Raw genomic sequence first — 16,088 nt, forward strand, 5'->3', positions numbered from 1 at the left:
GATTCACATTTATATGGCAATCCATATGTAATTTAGTTTTATTTGATACATTTGTACAATATTCTCACATCAATCACTAGCTGCTGTCATTCGGTCTACCCCACTGATGGGAAACCGTACCAGCATACAGTATTCTGTCACTAATCCTGAGGCAACAATAATCACTTGGCTCATGTACAAACTGGAGGATTCCACAAGAGGATTCCCAAGGCTTATTAAAAAAAAAACCCACCCAGGAGCGAGAGAAGTCCATTTCAAATTAGGCCTCTTGGTCATGGTGCCGACTGCCTAACTATGGACTGTTGCATTTAGAGATGGGGCAGACTCAACCAACAGGGAGCTGTGAGGAGATTGACGTCAAAGCTCTTCAGGATATGTATAAAAAATTTGTCCTGGAATGCCCGAGTGGAGTTCTTTTTCTGCATGAGTTTAAACGTTTCTTTGGAGTGGACCCAACAGGGGAAGCGTCTGACTATGCGGAGAACATGTTCCGAGCCTTTGACAAGAACGGGGTGAGAAAGGAACACTTGCTTGCCTTACTTCATATCACTCAAAAGTATCAAAATCTAAGGCAAACCTCCTCTTTTAACGTATCTTTTACAGGACAATACAATTGATTTTCTTGAGTTTGTGGCAGCACTGAATCTGGTTTTCCGGGGAGACCTGGAGCATAAACTACGCTGGTCATTCAAGGTGTATGACAAAGACGGCAATGGCTACGTGGACAGGAATGAGCTACGCTCAATAATTGATGTAAGTCTGATCAAATATGCCCGTGTCATGTCATTTTATTATTGTACTCCTACATTGTTAGATATTTGAAGAAAAATACTTGAGCACACTTTTTCTATGATCACATCAATTAGTCTCATTTGATTAAAAATATAGTGTTAACGTTTATACTACTAATTTAGAAACTACTGCCTCATGAGATTATGGGGAAAAAAGTTTGTAAACAAAGATTTATTGCATGATGTAACTTCTTTTAATTGAAACATAAAACCAAATGTTAGTATAGCTTCTGCTAAAAGTATCAGCATCCTTATTAGGTAACACAAACATAGGAGCTGATTTTACTGGTTAATTAGTAAATCTATGAGCTCAGATAACCAGCTTGCAGTCAGCTGCTTTACAGACATGCCACCCGTAGCTTAAATATTCTCGTCTTAAAGCAGCTTTACCTTAATACGGCTGATGGTTGGCTCTCTTTTAGTTTTCACACCATGTCTGTCACTGATCTTTACAACCAAATTTTTCCAAGGAGTAAAAGTGTAGTATGCTTTACACCAGTGTTTCCTAACCCTGGTCCTCAAGGCTCACTGCCCTACGTGTTTTAGGTATTTCCTTTCTTGCTTCAGTCCAGCTGATTTCAACTGATGACTGATTAGCAGGCGTTTGTTGAACTGCAATCAGTTGGATCAGGCACATTAAAGCAGCGGAAACCTCTAAAACTTGAGGACCAGGGTTGGGAAACACTGCTTTACACTGACAGCAAGGAGCAAGATGTGGGTGAAGGGGACAGCGATGTGTCATGCCGTAAAATGGACACAGTCTGACATGTTAACAGTTACTGGCTCATTCATATTAGTGCTTTAGTTTCATGTGCTGCTTAAAAGTCTGGAGAATCAGGTGGGAGTCAAGCTAAGAACTGAGCAGAACAAGAGCTTAGAAGAGATCATTTATTTTATATAGAATATCATAAACCGAAGATTTTCTTGGGAATCTGAGTGAACTTGCCTGATTATTATTTAATTTAGTCCCTGTCTCTTAATAAAGTGCTGTAGCTCAGTGGCTCCTAGCCCTGGAGCTCAAGTTCCCCCCTGCCCTGCATGTTTTAGGTGTCTCCTTGCTGCCACACACCTGACTGAAATAACTGGGAGATCAACAGGCTTCAGAAGCACTTGATGGCATGCAGAGGAGGTCATGCATTATCATTTGAACCTGATGTACAGGAACAGAGACAGATCTGAAACATGTAGGTCAGCTGGGCGGGCTGAGTGCCAGGATTGGGATCCGTTGCTGTAGCTGTCGCCGTCCATAATTACAAGCGCGGCTGCTGATCAATAAAACCTGCTGCTCAAAGTGTCTCCCCCAGGGTGTGTTTACGAGGATAACCTCAGCTCATCAGAAAATCACATTTTGTTGTATCTTTGTTGCTAGATTTAATATTTTTGCATTCCAACTGCTAACATTGCAGGAAATTATCTGAATATTTTGTCTGCAGTTCCGTGTTTTCTCTACTATTATTCCAGAGTATCTATCGGATCAAAAAGTTCTCCAAGAAAGACATGAGCGAGACACAACTTTCAGTTGACGAGGTTGTGGAACGAATATTAGATGCTGTTGACTTTGACCGAGACGGTGAGAAAATTGCAATATAGTAGAAAAAGTGCTACAAGAAGGCAGCATTAAACACGCCTCTTTCTGCTTCCACAGGTCACATTACTTTGGACGAGTTTATTAAAGGTGCACAGGAAGATCCATGGGTGCTAAACATGTTGAGGTTGGACATGAATCCGGCTGGATGGGTTCTGGAGAACAGAAGGAAGAGTGCACATTTCTGATGCGTCAACTTTTTGCCTTTGCTGTGATGCGAAATAGACACAGTCATGGTGGCAGAAATACAGCAGACTTTTTTTGTTTTTATTCACACATCTGTGCCATTTATGAACATGCAGTTTCACATTCACACATTGAAAACATATCGTTTACAGTCAGTTTAACATTAACCACAATTTGGTTTTTGGCACTATAAGAACCCATTACAACAATTGTAACTAAGAAGAATATTTTAAAAAATGGCTGCTTATAGATTTTTTAGTACATGACTCTGTAGTTTCATTGTTACAACTGCTCTTATGTTTCATTATGCTGACTTAAAATATTCAATTATGTATTTGTGTTTAGCTTTTTTTAATGGGCCATTTAACTCAAACCAACAGCCTTCTTGCCATAGGTGTCAATGAGTAATGGCTCCATACAATGCTTTGTTAAAAATAACTTTCTTGAGGCTTTTTGCAGATTTTTGAAATTTCATTTTATGCTGTATCAGCAATTTAGCTGCTTAGATATATTACTCAGATCTCTAAGTATTGTTTAATTTAATAATAAGTATCCACATATATGCAAATTATGTTGGCACAATGTTTTTCACTGTAAATAATATTTTACTGCTGCTAAAAGCTCTTTTTAAGACCTGTTCAGAAAGGAATCACTGCAAAATGTTGCTTTGTCTTGTTTTCTGGCTGTTTTGAAAGAATACTTTTTATTATTTTAGAATTGTCTGAAAATATGTTTTGCTATCAGTTACACAGTTGTCCACATCAACCAAATACTTCCTGGAACCTTCATCATAGTCACCATACAGCTATGTCTTTAACATCTTAGCATGAGACCAGGTGTGAACAGATCAGTTCATGCAGTTTTGCTGGTGAGCAACTTCATATTTGCTTTTTGTCCCTATTTATATTGTATTCCATATTTACTTTTCTGTGCCCTGCTTTCAAGTGCATACACGAATAGCTGTCTGTGCCTTTTTAATTGCTATTAATTGTAAATCCATCTGTTTAGATCGCTGAATAAAATCAAACTAAACATATTTTTCTGTTTAAATCTTGTATCTGTTTTGTTTGTCTAGGCTTTTTGTTACTCAGACACAGACTGTTGTATTATAGGCAAATACAAAACTAACATTAAAGAATAAAAAGTATTTCATCAGTATAATGTGTCACTTCATTAAGCAATCACATAAAGTGCATAGAGACAACAGGGTGAAGAAAGGATACCTGGTTTGCGGATTACAGCTTTAAAATTAGTTTCCTAAAGTCTTTAGTTAAGAATAAGCTTCTTTGTTGAGGTCAAACTTTGCATGAATCATGCTCAGATTATGACCCTCAAGCCATTAAAGACAATCAACAGACAAAACTAAGAGGGCACATTTTGTTATTTGTTATTGAAGGCTGTCTTTAGGTTTTTTGTTACAAAAAGACAGGGACATTTGAACAATTTAGACATAAAAAGGGGGAGGGGACTCAAGGTTTCCCTACAGTTTGTACATTTTGACTCAAAACGGATACAATCAGCATAGATAAAAAGTTAGAAAAGGTTGTCTTTCACTAAAATGAATTATGCAGGGAATGCTAATACAGCATGGATTTAATTATCTGTCATGAAAATTTATGCTTTAGACATGGGATCAAATTTTAGGTTCATTTCTAAATGAGCCTATTGTGTGTAACTTTTTGTGGTATTTTTGTAATACATACCTTTAGAAGTGGATGAGAGAATGTTTCATTAAGTGGGAGGTTCATAAAAAAGGTTTGTTAAAAAATCACACATGTATGTCCACAACACAGCAGAATTGACTGTAGACTCAAACAATGAATGAGCTGCTAGACACAGGCATATTTCATCAGGTTGTCATGAAATATCTTAGTAGGATGACAGTAATAAATTTAACATTTTAATCCGTTCATCAGACTGTGTCCATGTATACATGAGAATGAAGCGCAGAGAGGAAACTGTTTCACAGCAGAACTTAAGTCCCACACAGCTAAAAAACAAGCCTTCACTAAACTCTTCCATCACATAATCATTTAATAAATATGGAAGCATAAGATGCAGTATTGGAAAATTGTAAAAAAAAAAAAATATATATATATATATATATATATATTTTTTTTTTTTTTTTTTTACAATTTTCCAATACTGCATCTTATGCTTCTATATTTATTAAATGATTATTTAAAAAAATAAAATAAATAAATATATATATATATATATATATATATATATATATATATATATATATATATTATTATTTTTTAAATAATCATTTTAAAAAAAGAAAAAAAAAAAAATATATATATATATATATATTTTTTTTTTTTTTTTTTTATTAATGTGGGCAAATACTCAGTTGTAGGTACATTATAATTTTAGATTTAAAACAATTCTGACCAAGTCAGCTGACCTAAAGCAACACTGTTTTTTTTTTTTTTTATCTACCTGATATGGGTTGAAATTTTATTTCAGTTCTACTTCATTTTTTTTATTAAACCATTATTTCATAGCGCCCTGGAGTTTGGTGAACACCTGAAATTCACTTATTTTACTTTTCTCAGTCCAGACAGCAGCAGAGCTACAGTTTTAAAAACCAGAAAACATTTCTTTTTCAAATGCTGACCTCTGCTGGATATGTTGTAAAACGACACAATTCTTGTTATGTTTTTTTTTTTTTTTTTTTGCTTTCACTGATTTAATTGCAGTTTTCATAATGAGTGAGTAACACTACACGATTTCTAAATGAAATGCAAGCCAGCCTTCTACAGCTAAAGGTATCTGATGCAGTGACCATAGTATCATTGTGCTTGGTTAACTTGCAAACTGATAGCACCTAAACCCAAAAGAAAATCTATGTGGTATTTTCAACGTTAATTTATTAAGGCACATTTAATACCAGTGGACCAAAATAGTGCCAAGTGTAACCGAAACATATCAGAAACAACAGTGAAAACACAGTAAAGGCCACTATTAAAGTATCTTAGGTTTCCTAAGCAGCACAACACAGGCTGATCATATGATATGTGACATAAATCTGCTAAAAGATTCCCAACCCATTCCCAACTTTTTAGATTGGATACTTCATGGGTATTCCTGTCAGTAGGTTGACAGTTTAGTCTTTTTTAGTGATCTTATCTAAAATTGAGAAAAACTAAATATTAGGTCTCAAACCATTAAAAAAGTAATCAAAACAAACACTTTGTGTACAGAATACACCACATTGGGTGTAATGGAGCTCTACTTTTGACTCAATAAATGAAATAAATTGACATTTTGGTTAAATTAGGCACCTAGTGAATTAAGAAATTTAGAGTTCTTGGTCAAATTAGTACTTATTAACATGACCTGCAGGCTGCCTGGTTAAACAAATAATGCTCGTTTTAAATATTTTACAGGTTGCAATTCATTTATCAAGCTAATACATGTCCAATATCTTTATGTGCTGTGTCTTTGATGAGTTTGGTTGCCTCTACTAAAATAAAAATAAAACTTATGATTTTTTGTTTTATTTTTCAAGCGTTATTAAATAAATAAATACAGCCGAGATAGCTATGACAAGTGGCCATTTTTTTTTTTTCCAGAGTCTTCCAAGGCATTACCCCAGCAGCTTCGCCGCCGCACCTCTCAGGTGTCCGTCGGGCCGGGCGGCTTCACACTGTCAGCGGAGTCCGTGGAGACATGAACGCGCGGCGGCATGGCGGACAGAGAGAAGCGGAAAGCCACACCACCGTCCGGCCGCAGCGTCCAGGTGAACTCTCCGGTTAGCTTCAGGTAAGAAGTCCGGCAGAAAGAGTCTGAATAGGGGTAAATGAGGTGCTTGTGTATTCACCGAGCTGGCGTCTGTGCGCTGGGGGCAAATCGGGTGAGACTCTGCAGAATTGATGGGTGCTGATGCTGCTATTCGGATCCGCCGCTGCAGCAGGAGGAGCAGCAGCGTTGGTCCCTTTCTTTGGAGCTTCGGCTTTTAGGGAAGCATCTTTTGATTTTGGGCGTGTCTGGTCCCACAGGACTCAGACGGAGCGGTGTTGCTGTACCTTCACAGAGCATATGTCGCATAACCTACTTTTTCTTAATCTGATCAAACCTCTAAATCTCTGCAGTCTTTAAAACAACAGCATTTCGCGTGGAACTGCTTTGGCTTGAGCCCATTTGGTTCTTTTTTTTTTTTTAAATAAACTATTTTGTCTGACATTTTTAAAACAGCTTTGAAGTTAGGATGACATCAACTGTCCACCTCCATAATTTTTACAAAGGACAGCTCTTATTGACATATCAGTATAATGTAATGTTGGTATATGGTTTATCTTATTTACACAATCCTGAATCTACAAATTTTACTATGTTTATTTTACCGTATTAGTTTGTTGTTCAGGTTTTTTATTTATCTGCATGTGACTGAACATGGATGGATCTTTTATTGCACAAATTAAACTGATAAGATGCTTAAAATAGAAATGAAAAAAATAATAGATGTGACTGGTTCAAGCTGATCAAATATACAGATAGACAAGCTGAAATCAGCTGCATGCTGTTGCTTCATGCACTCTCATATAAATTCAGAGGTTGCAGTTATGCCTGTGGCCAAAGCTACGCTCATTAAGTACCATTACTTTGTGGCTGAAGGTCCTTTGATCAATATTCCCCAGTGAGATAGCAACAGAAACTCACCCTGCAGGCTCAGTCTTCTCCCATCCCAGTGTTGTACATAAACATGCCAGTCTCTCTGCTGTAGAGACTTTCTTTACAACAGTGGTTGTACCCGTTGTCTGACTAGCAGATAATTATTTAAATCAAACTAAATAAAAATATGCTTCCATTGAGTTTAACCATTTCAAAACCAATAACTTAAGTATAGAAATAAAAAGCAATCCATAGACAAAAGGGATTTATTATGAGACATAAAAGGAAATCTGTGAGAAAATCAAAAAGATTCAAGAGATAGGAATCACGCTGAAAACTCAGTTCTGTGTTTTCTTCTGTGTTTGTGATCAAAGGAATAGCTCAGTGGTGTTCCTGACATGAAATGAGGCCAGAAAACAAAGTCAGGTTTGGATTGGTCCCAGATCAGCCATATGCTGGCATGTTTGTTTCCGTGACATTCTTCCCCTCACATGCTGTGCTTGAATTATCAATTCCTCTCCTACTTGCTGATGTTAAAAACAGGGCAACCACTCTGCTGCATTTGCAGCTCTTATCTTTGCTGTATTTATTGTCTTTGATGTGGGAGCAGTTCCACTTTAAGCTGACAACATTAGTTTTATTAGTGCTTTGAATAACATTTTTAGTCAACAAAGTCAAGGTGCAACAAAATACATTTCTGTATAGTCAAATAACATTATAGAGTAAGCTAAGCCATAGTTTTGCAAATGCATCTTGCATATTTAAACTGAAGTTTTGGGGAAAAAGGAGTTGAACCTACAGTCTTGAAAACCAAACCAAAAGAGCAAACTGTGGTTCGCCTAACAACCCAGGTCTCGGTTCAGTCGAAGTGAACTCTGGCACGGTGCGAAAGCATATGCAAGCGAACTAGAAATCACTACAAAAGCAGGAAGCACACTAGCGCAAGGCATTCTGGGCCAACAGAGCCAAAATAAATGTGTAATTCTAGGACGGCAGGGAGACATGGCTTGTGGTATTTTACCCGAGACAAAAGAGAAATCCTACAACCACTAAAACCTTACACTACTCCATTATTGTTTGTACTTTGTGAAGAAGGAAGTTTGTTGGAAAAGCACTGAAGGTACTTCGGGAAGTACTCCAATCTAGAATGTGGTGTTGGACCTTAAATGTTTTGCCAGCAGCCATAATAATAGAAGAAGAAGCAGAAGAAGACGACCTTGGGGAAACATTTAGTTGTATTAAGGTGTCAAGAGACATCTAGTGGTGAGTGTTGGTAAGTGCATTCTTTAATTTAAAACTGCGTAACACTTTTACTTGTCTGATACGAACCGGACATGCTAAGCAGCAGAAGCAGCTCAAGTTGTGTGTGTAGCTAACAAAAGTAAGTTTAATCTAATAATAGCTGCATAAACAATTGTCAGGTGTTTTGCCGCTGTAGATACGCAATGTTTAATTTGGGTTTGATATTATTAATTATTTGTTCTGTAATATTTGAGGCTGTTTGTTGGTGGGCGCTACATGCTAGAGCTAATCGCATCAGGTGCAGTGTTTGGATTGTAAACTGTTAAGCATCGAAGTTATGTGTGTTTAAGCTTTGGTTATAATAAGTTAATCATACTGTGAGGATGTAAAGATAAATATGCCAAGTAGTTTTATCAATGCAGAAAGCATGCATTTCTGATTTTATTTCGTTCTTTTATAGACCACACACATACACTCTTACATATTCGGACGTAACGTGAAGGCTGCTCTGTTTGAACCTCTTCGGGGTTTTTTGTGTCGTTTCCTTCAGTAGTTCTTGATGCAGCGCCACCACAGACGAGGAGGTGAACATGTTTTTCGGAAGGTTTGGATTACTTGACGGCGCTGTGTGAAAGTGAACCATACCAGCTAAAAATCTTAACGAATGTTGCAAGTTTAGTCCCCAATCAAACTGAGTCTACCAGGGTATCATGTGTGAAAACACCCTAAGTGGGCAACATTGACAAGTGATGACTAGAAGGTATTTTGCCTATGTGAGGATATATATTTTGATTGTTTTCTAAATTAACCTTTGAACCTTCTTGCATAAACCAGATGGGGATAGTGGAAAGATGGCAGGGCTCTTGCATGCAATTGGAAAAAACAAAAGTTCTTGCTTTTGATGGCCTTTTTGACAGTAACCTTTACAAACAGATAACTTGCAAGTTCCATAGGGTAACTGCATGCAGTAAAATATCTCAAAACTTGTGTGTTTTACTCATTGGTATCGTTTTTAGATATACATATAAATTATTATAACCAACAACAACCAGTTCTACCATTTAGTTATTCTTTCATTGTGTGACTTGCAGACTCTGAAGTGATCCGTTCAGTTTTATCTGTAAGAATGTGGCTTGCAAAGAATGATAGGAGGCAGCATAGCAATATGCACAGGACCACAATGCTGAATAATTCCATTTTCCAGAATGCTTTTTCATTGACTTTTATTACCTCTATGTAAAAAATGTTTTCAGAATCCTTCAACTGGATTGAATTGTAATTGTCTGACTCTCTCATATTTAAAGATGAGCAAGGATGCAAAAGAAACTGATTTGAATTTCACCCTCAGCGGGAACTGACATCCTGGACAGTAATTGTATTGGTTGCAGCTCCCCTCTGCTGATTATTTACTGCTGTCTCTTTAATTCTGCTGACCAGACATGTATTCACAGACGGCACCGCCCTTCTGTGGATAAACTGCAGGTCTACTTTGTCTCTGTCTTTTTGCAAAACACAGAGACAAAGATATTTCCACATATCTTTGGAAATTGACACAAAATGTGAGTAATTTGAACAAAATTGACAACTTCTGTATCAGCTCACCTGAACTTTCCAGATTGAGATGGCTTTAAGTATACACTAAGCATTTTAAGGAGATACTAACAAACTCTAGTTGAAGGGGGCCCACTTGATGTAATCACAAGCTTTTGTACAGAGAGGCCACAATGAACCCTGGTGACTGAATTCAGCAGAGCATGAAATAGGAGCTGCCACATGATATGACAGGTTGAATGGTCAACCCTTTCTGCATACCTCATTGAGGTTATACAATTTTAATTGTAAAAGTGATTTAAAGTAATTTAAAAAAGTGTTAAAACTTCACACTTCCATGCAGCTCCTGCATATTCTCTGTGGGTTGGGGCTCAAACTGAAGTACATTATCACTTTACCCAGTGGCGCAACTACACATTATTCAGGTGGATGCGAAAACCTAGATCGGCGCCCCCCCCCCCCTCCCTCCGAGGCAACGATACGTGAAGGGTAAAACTCGCTACATTTACCTCGTTATGTGCGCGAGGTGAAGGAGCGTAAGGCGCGCAAAAGTGTACGGGAAAACATCATCGGCGCGCCGCCCCCTCCAGACGGGGTTTTGGCGCCCCCTCTGGTGCTGCGCCCCTATGCGTTGCATACCCTGCATACCCACTTTTTGCGCCACTGACTTTACCTATGAAGCTGCCGCCAATGGAAAAAGGGGCTTGCTTATTTCTATATGGTAGATTTTAATAATTTTTCAACATTACAAAAAGTAACTTAGTAAGATAGCTACTTTATTAGTAAGAGATTTAAACTCCTTGCTTTTAATGCTAATTATTTGTGTTACACCTAGCAGTATTCAGAGATAAAGTTCCCAAAACTCTGATAATAGCTACTCATTAGAAGGGTGAAGTTTGATATTGTCAGACAGACATAATATACCTAGTTAACTTTCAGTACTTGGAGAGTAAATCGTTATTTAAAATGCTGCAGTTCAGGTGAGTTGCTTTCACTACCTGCAGTTTTCACCACCAGCTGGTGGTTTTAGTTCCAGGCAGTATTTTAAACGTATCCTTACAGTCTGACGGCAGGCAGCAGAATCTCAGGGACAAAGGACAACTACTTCTAACACAATGTTGAATAGAAGACAGGCGAGTACTTTAAGATATTGTACAATAACAAAATGAGTTTACAATCTGAAGGACAGATTTTGCCAAGAGAAAAAAAAATACAAAGTTGAAATTATTATTTGTTTTCTATTCTTAAATCTATGATGCCTTCAGCTTGTATAAAATACACAAACAGTAAGAAGAAGGAAATAAACATTGATTATTAATGTTGGCCCGGTTTGACTTACGGGATCGAGACCAAAATGTTGAAAAATGATATGGCTGATATGGTAATTTTGAAACTTTTTGTCTCACTAATTTGGTTACATTGAGCTGGTTAATGTTTCAGACTAGCGATTAGACAAATTAGGCCAATATCTGCAATTTTTATAACACTGGGTATCGGCCCTGTCCAAGTACATTTAGCTCATAAACCAAGTGTTGTGGGGTTTTTATGGATGTTATTTTTGTGAAAATTTCCTTGTAGCTTTTCAAAGACAGTTGCCATGGCTTTTATCTGGTGTTGTAGATGGACTGGTGTTTTTATCATATGGTTTTCTTTCCTTGTGACTTTAAAGAAATTTGTATCACCACTATAATACTAAAAAAAGTGGATACTTCTCAAATAACATACTAACAAATACAAATAAATTGCTCAGTTAAGTCTGCCATAGCAAATATGCTGGAGGAAACAAACTTGGGTGCTTCAAAGGATAAAACATTTGGTGTTTATCTGAAAAATGATGCAATAAAGCATAACTTAGTCACACTGTCATAAAAATCTGCATAAAAAGCCAGCTATGTTTTATATGTTTAATATTGCCAAACCCAAACATAATCTCACAACAAACAGATAAATGTAATAAAGCATATTTTGTTAAGAAGATACATGGAGAGCTAGACAAAAACGAAGAAATGCAGACTTTGATGACTGATGTTCCTCATGAATAATTTAGCTTGACACTGTTCAGATGAGAGAAACAGAGACAGGGGAGTGTCCTGTTGTGCTGATGTTTCTCCTGTTGGGGCTTCCCGTGCTGTTGAATGATCTGCTAACACCAGCAGTTTTCTGCAGTGGCGTAGTAAATCTGATGCACACAGCACCGTGCGGGTTATATAACTCTACTCCTCTTTGGCAGCTTCAGCGCCACAGCTTCAAACAATTACCCCATCTATCTCTTCCCTCCGAGCGAACGGTAGCAAACGGAGCTTTGAATCGGACTCCTAGCTCACCGACCCGGACAAGCTGCACCCCTCCTCCTTTTTCCTCCGGCTCTTTTCCTGTTTGCTCCTCCTTCTCTCCCTCCCTACTTCACTTTCTAACCCTCTTGCTCCTTCTCATCTTTCTCTTGTCTTGCCTGTGGATGCCCTCCTCACGTACAGAATGGACTCGGGAGGGGAAGGAGGAGAGGGTTGGATGGAGGACCAGTGGGAAAAATGGTAGGGTATTGTTTTTGTGAGCAGAGTGTGACCTTGTGAGTGTGTAACTGGTTGTATTTATTTTTATTATTTTATGCCATCTCCTTGCAATTGTGAAAACTCGGGCAGGCGAGCCCTTGAAGGAGACCGGATGCACGAGACTGCACATTTATGTTGAGGAGGAATGCAGAACGTGCAGAGGGAGAGAGCAATTTGACCAAAAATAGAACCTGAGAAGTCTTATGTTGTGCATGTACGTTATGGCAACAGCGCTGGCGCAGAAGTAGCACTCTGTGGAAGAGTCTGTCTGTTTTCACAGTTTGTTTTCATACACAGGATGATGGATTGTTTCCTTTTTGTAACCTGATGTAGTGAATCTGTCAGGACAGTCCTGGTTCGGCTCATACCCCCTGTCTCGTCCTTGCAGGAGGGCGAAGCTGATGAATAACTGACTGCATTGAGTCTTGTGATCTTTTGGTTGGGAAAAAAATCCTGTGATCTGTGAATTTACAGAAACATATAATGAGAGCGACTTAAAGTGTCTGCTTGAATCTGCCAAGATATGGAACTATTGACCAGGATATGTTGATAACAGAGCATTGGCTAAAAGGAGAAGGTTTGTTACATATTCAGACATGTTTGCTATAATTTATGTCAAGCAAACTCTATTGATCTTTTTTGTTTGTAGTTCTGTTTGTTTTCTGAGTCACCTTTTTAAGATCAATATGTTATTTACCCACAATAGATTTATTGGAACTTTAGCTTTAGTAGCATGCAGAGATATAAATGTTCCAGGCACATAAACATGTGAAAACTGAAATGCTTATTAAGTTTCTCAGTATTTGTAAATAAAAACTATATGTTTCAAGGTATGGATAAAAATAGCTCTGTTAATTCTAGCAGGCTAAACTGTAGACTCGCATAACTAATAAGCTGGTTGGGGCCATCGTTTCCTGAGCGTGAGGTCATGCTGTCCTTCATCAATGCACGCCAGGAGGCATGCCATGAAGACACACAAATGCCAGTTGGCTGCCCTGTCACCTCCCACTGTCAGAATAATGCAGCAGTTTAGCCCAAATCCGTAGTGGTACAAACTGAAACATCAATCCTGCAGCGCTGTGTCCATCTGCTCTGCATGATTTCTCCATGGAGAAAGTGAAAATGACCTCTTCTTCAGCCAGAAACTGTCCAAGCAGTGAAATCCAATTTTTTATTTGACATATTAATATCTTTCTTAATTCAATCCATGGGTACTTCATATTAAGGAAAACAGGAAAAGTGTACCTGAACTATGAAGAATAGTTATCCCAGTAGAATAACCACTAGCATTTTCTTTTAACCATTACAATATTAGACACGACGATGTAAAACAATCCACTGAGTTACAGTACAGTGAACAACAAATATGACTTTAATATATTAAGCTTTAAAGTGCATATGGATAAATTATCCATCTGATCTATTGTTGAATTGTTATGCATAAGGAAAAGGAACATTTTAACTGAAATTTAAGTGTTTTTATTAGAGACACAATTTATTGGTTTTCATTATCATCAAACTTGCTTATTGTTATATCTGTTTCAATCCTCTTGCAATTTTTCCTGCGTAATGCCTTCCACTTTTCTGTCATCACATCGTAGCGCATCAATAATTTTTGAGAAGTTATTGCTGCTCTGCCATGCAGCGCAACTGAATGAACATTTTAAGGCAATAACTTACAGAGGTCTTGGAGCGTATATATTTCAAAACCGAATCACATTTAGTGAATTTGGCATCCCACACTGGACTCTGTGTGGTCCGTTTCACTTTCTTGTTTTGGGATGTCGTCGCCACGATTATTTCTCTTGCAGCCATCAGCGGGCTCCACCTAAGAATGACTAGCGGCGCCCTCTTCTGGATGGCAGTCACACTATAGCACTGAAAGAAGGTTAATTTAAATGCTTTGAATGCTAACATGTTGAATGGGGACTTTTCTGTGTGTAAATTGATCTGGACACTTATTGAAATTTGTGGATTTTACTATTCTGTAGATTTTTGCTCATTTTAGGAAAGTAATTCTAACTGTTTGCATTGTTAGAAAGGAGGTTCAATTAAATGCTTGAATTCTTACTACAACAGTTGGAACTGTTGGAATTAACTTTTGGTTAGAACTAGTTAACTAGAACTAGTTATGTTGACTACTTTTATTCAATTGAACTAACTAGTTATATTAGTTAGTCAATAAAATATTGACTAACTAATAGAACATTGATTTTACTGATTAGAACCAATGTCTATTGTCTAACTAATGAAACATATTTGTGGATTTTACTATCCTGTAGATTTTTGCTCATGTTTTGCCAAGGCAAGTTATTCAGTCTGACTAAAAAAACATTGGTTTTATACATTTATTATGCACAAAATATGGCATACTTTATAATAATCTGGAGATAAAATGAACTCTTAAGTTAATCTCTTCTCACTCTCATCAAATAATGTTTTCTAGTAATTTTGTTTGTTGTTTTTCCAGCTTGTAGAATGTAGTTTGGCTCACATATTGCTGGAAATATTTAGAACAATTATAAAAATGTGTTGTAAGTTATGTTTCAGTCCATGTACTTTCCATTAGTGAGAATGATGTACATATGGCAAACCCTTAAACCGAGTCCCTGAGATACAGTATGTAAAGGACAACTGTGTTTACACTGGCTTTCACATCAGCTTGATCTAAATTTACAATATTTGCCATGTAAGTTTGCACACTGCCGTTTACCATTCTCATTGCCTTCTAGTCTATGTGACGTCTGTGTTTCATTGTGACAATGTAATTTTCTATGTCTTCCACTGTCTTGCTTCGCTCCAGTGGCTGCATCCACCATACCAACAATTCACTGTGGCATCAGGGTCACTCTGTCCTGTCAAGGCGCTTTATCTCCTACCGCCTAATTTTCTTCTCCCTTCTCTGTTTCACTGTCGGCTGCCTTTATTTGTTCTTTATATTTCATGGTCCAATCATTACCTTAACCTCCTTTTGACCTCTCTGGTCATCTCTCCTTCTGTCCTTGTGAAGACAGTTATCAGTAAACATGGTGACAGTAACATGTCATGCATTAAGCTTATTGGGATTCTTTATCATCGCACTTCCTTGTCACTCCTCCCTCATCACACTGCGTATGGGCTGCTGGCCCTGTTGTTCAATAACACAACCAACACCAATGTGCAATTATCAGAACTTTAAAGAAATATGGTAGAGTCACGGTTCTGCACATCCTTATTGGGTTAACTCCCAGTGCCCTTGATGCCAACCTTTTATATAGATTGTAGTGAGTTCTTATGTTCTGAAGAGTGGTGGAAATTACACTGATGATGGAAAGAAAAAGAGGATTTTGAAAAATGGGGGTACATTACAACAGATTATATTAAAATATTCAAAATAATGTAATCTTAAAGCCTTAAGTGAACTAAAGTGAACCACCCTTGATTTTAACACTCAATGAAATAAGCCAAAAATATGCATAAGTATCGTTTCCCATCACATGGCAAAAAACTGAGTTATCAAACCCCTTCAAGATCAAAATGTACTATTGATTGAAATCAGCATTGTTCCCAATAGGGGATACACTC

General features: G+C 37.5%; 2 protein-coding genes across 3 annotated transcripts in view; both read left to right on the plus strand.

Moving 5' to 3' along the window:
- The first annotated feature begins 238 nt into the window (after positions 1–238).
- LOC103462899 (guanylyl cyclase-activating protein 2-like) lies at positions 239–3,709 on the plus strand. The gene is made up of 4 exons (XM_008405939.2): positions 239–512; positions 604–753; positions 2,253–2,361; positions 2,437–3,709. The coding sequence occupies exons 1-4, from the start codon at positions 315–317 to the stop codon at positions 2,562–2,564; spliced, it is 585 nt and encodes a 194-aa protein (XP_008404161.1). The 5' UTR covers positions 239–314; the 3' UTR covers positions 2,565–3,709.
- A 2,424-nt stretch (positions 3,710–6,133) lies between these two features.
- Positions 6,134–16,088, plus strand: part of mapk8ip1b (mitogen-activated protein kinase 8 interacting protein 1b) — a 42,161-nt gene continuing 32,206 nt past the window's right edge. The window contains exon 1 of one of the 2 annotated variants that reach the window (XM_008405942.3): positions 6,134–6,333. In XM_008405942.3, coding sequence (XP_008404164.1) covers positions 6,257–6,333 — 77 coding nt within the window. In that variant the 5' untranslated portion in view covers positions 6,134–6,256. Of the gene's footprint in view, positions 6,334–12,114; positions 12,507–16,088 lie in introns of those variants that run through there. The other variant, XM_008405943.3, reaches the window with a different exon arrangement.

Source organism: Poecilia reticulata, chromosome 3 (genome assembly GCF_904066995.2).
Source record: "Poecilia reticulata chromosome 3, P_reticulata-male-v2, whole genome shotgun sequence".
In the NCBI taxonomy this organism is placed as follows: domain Eukaryota; kingdom Metazoa; phylum Chordata; class Actinopteri; order Cyprinodontiformes; family Poeciliidae; genus Poecilia; species Poecilia reticulata.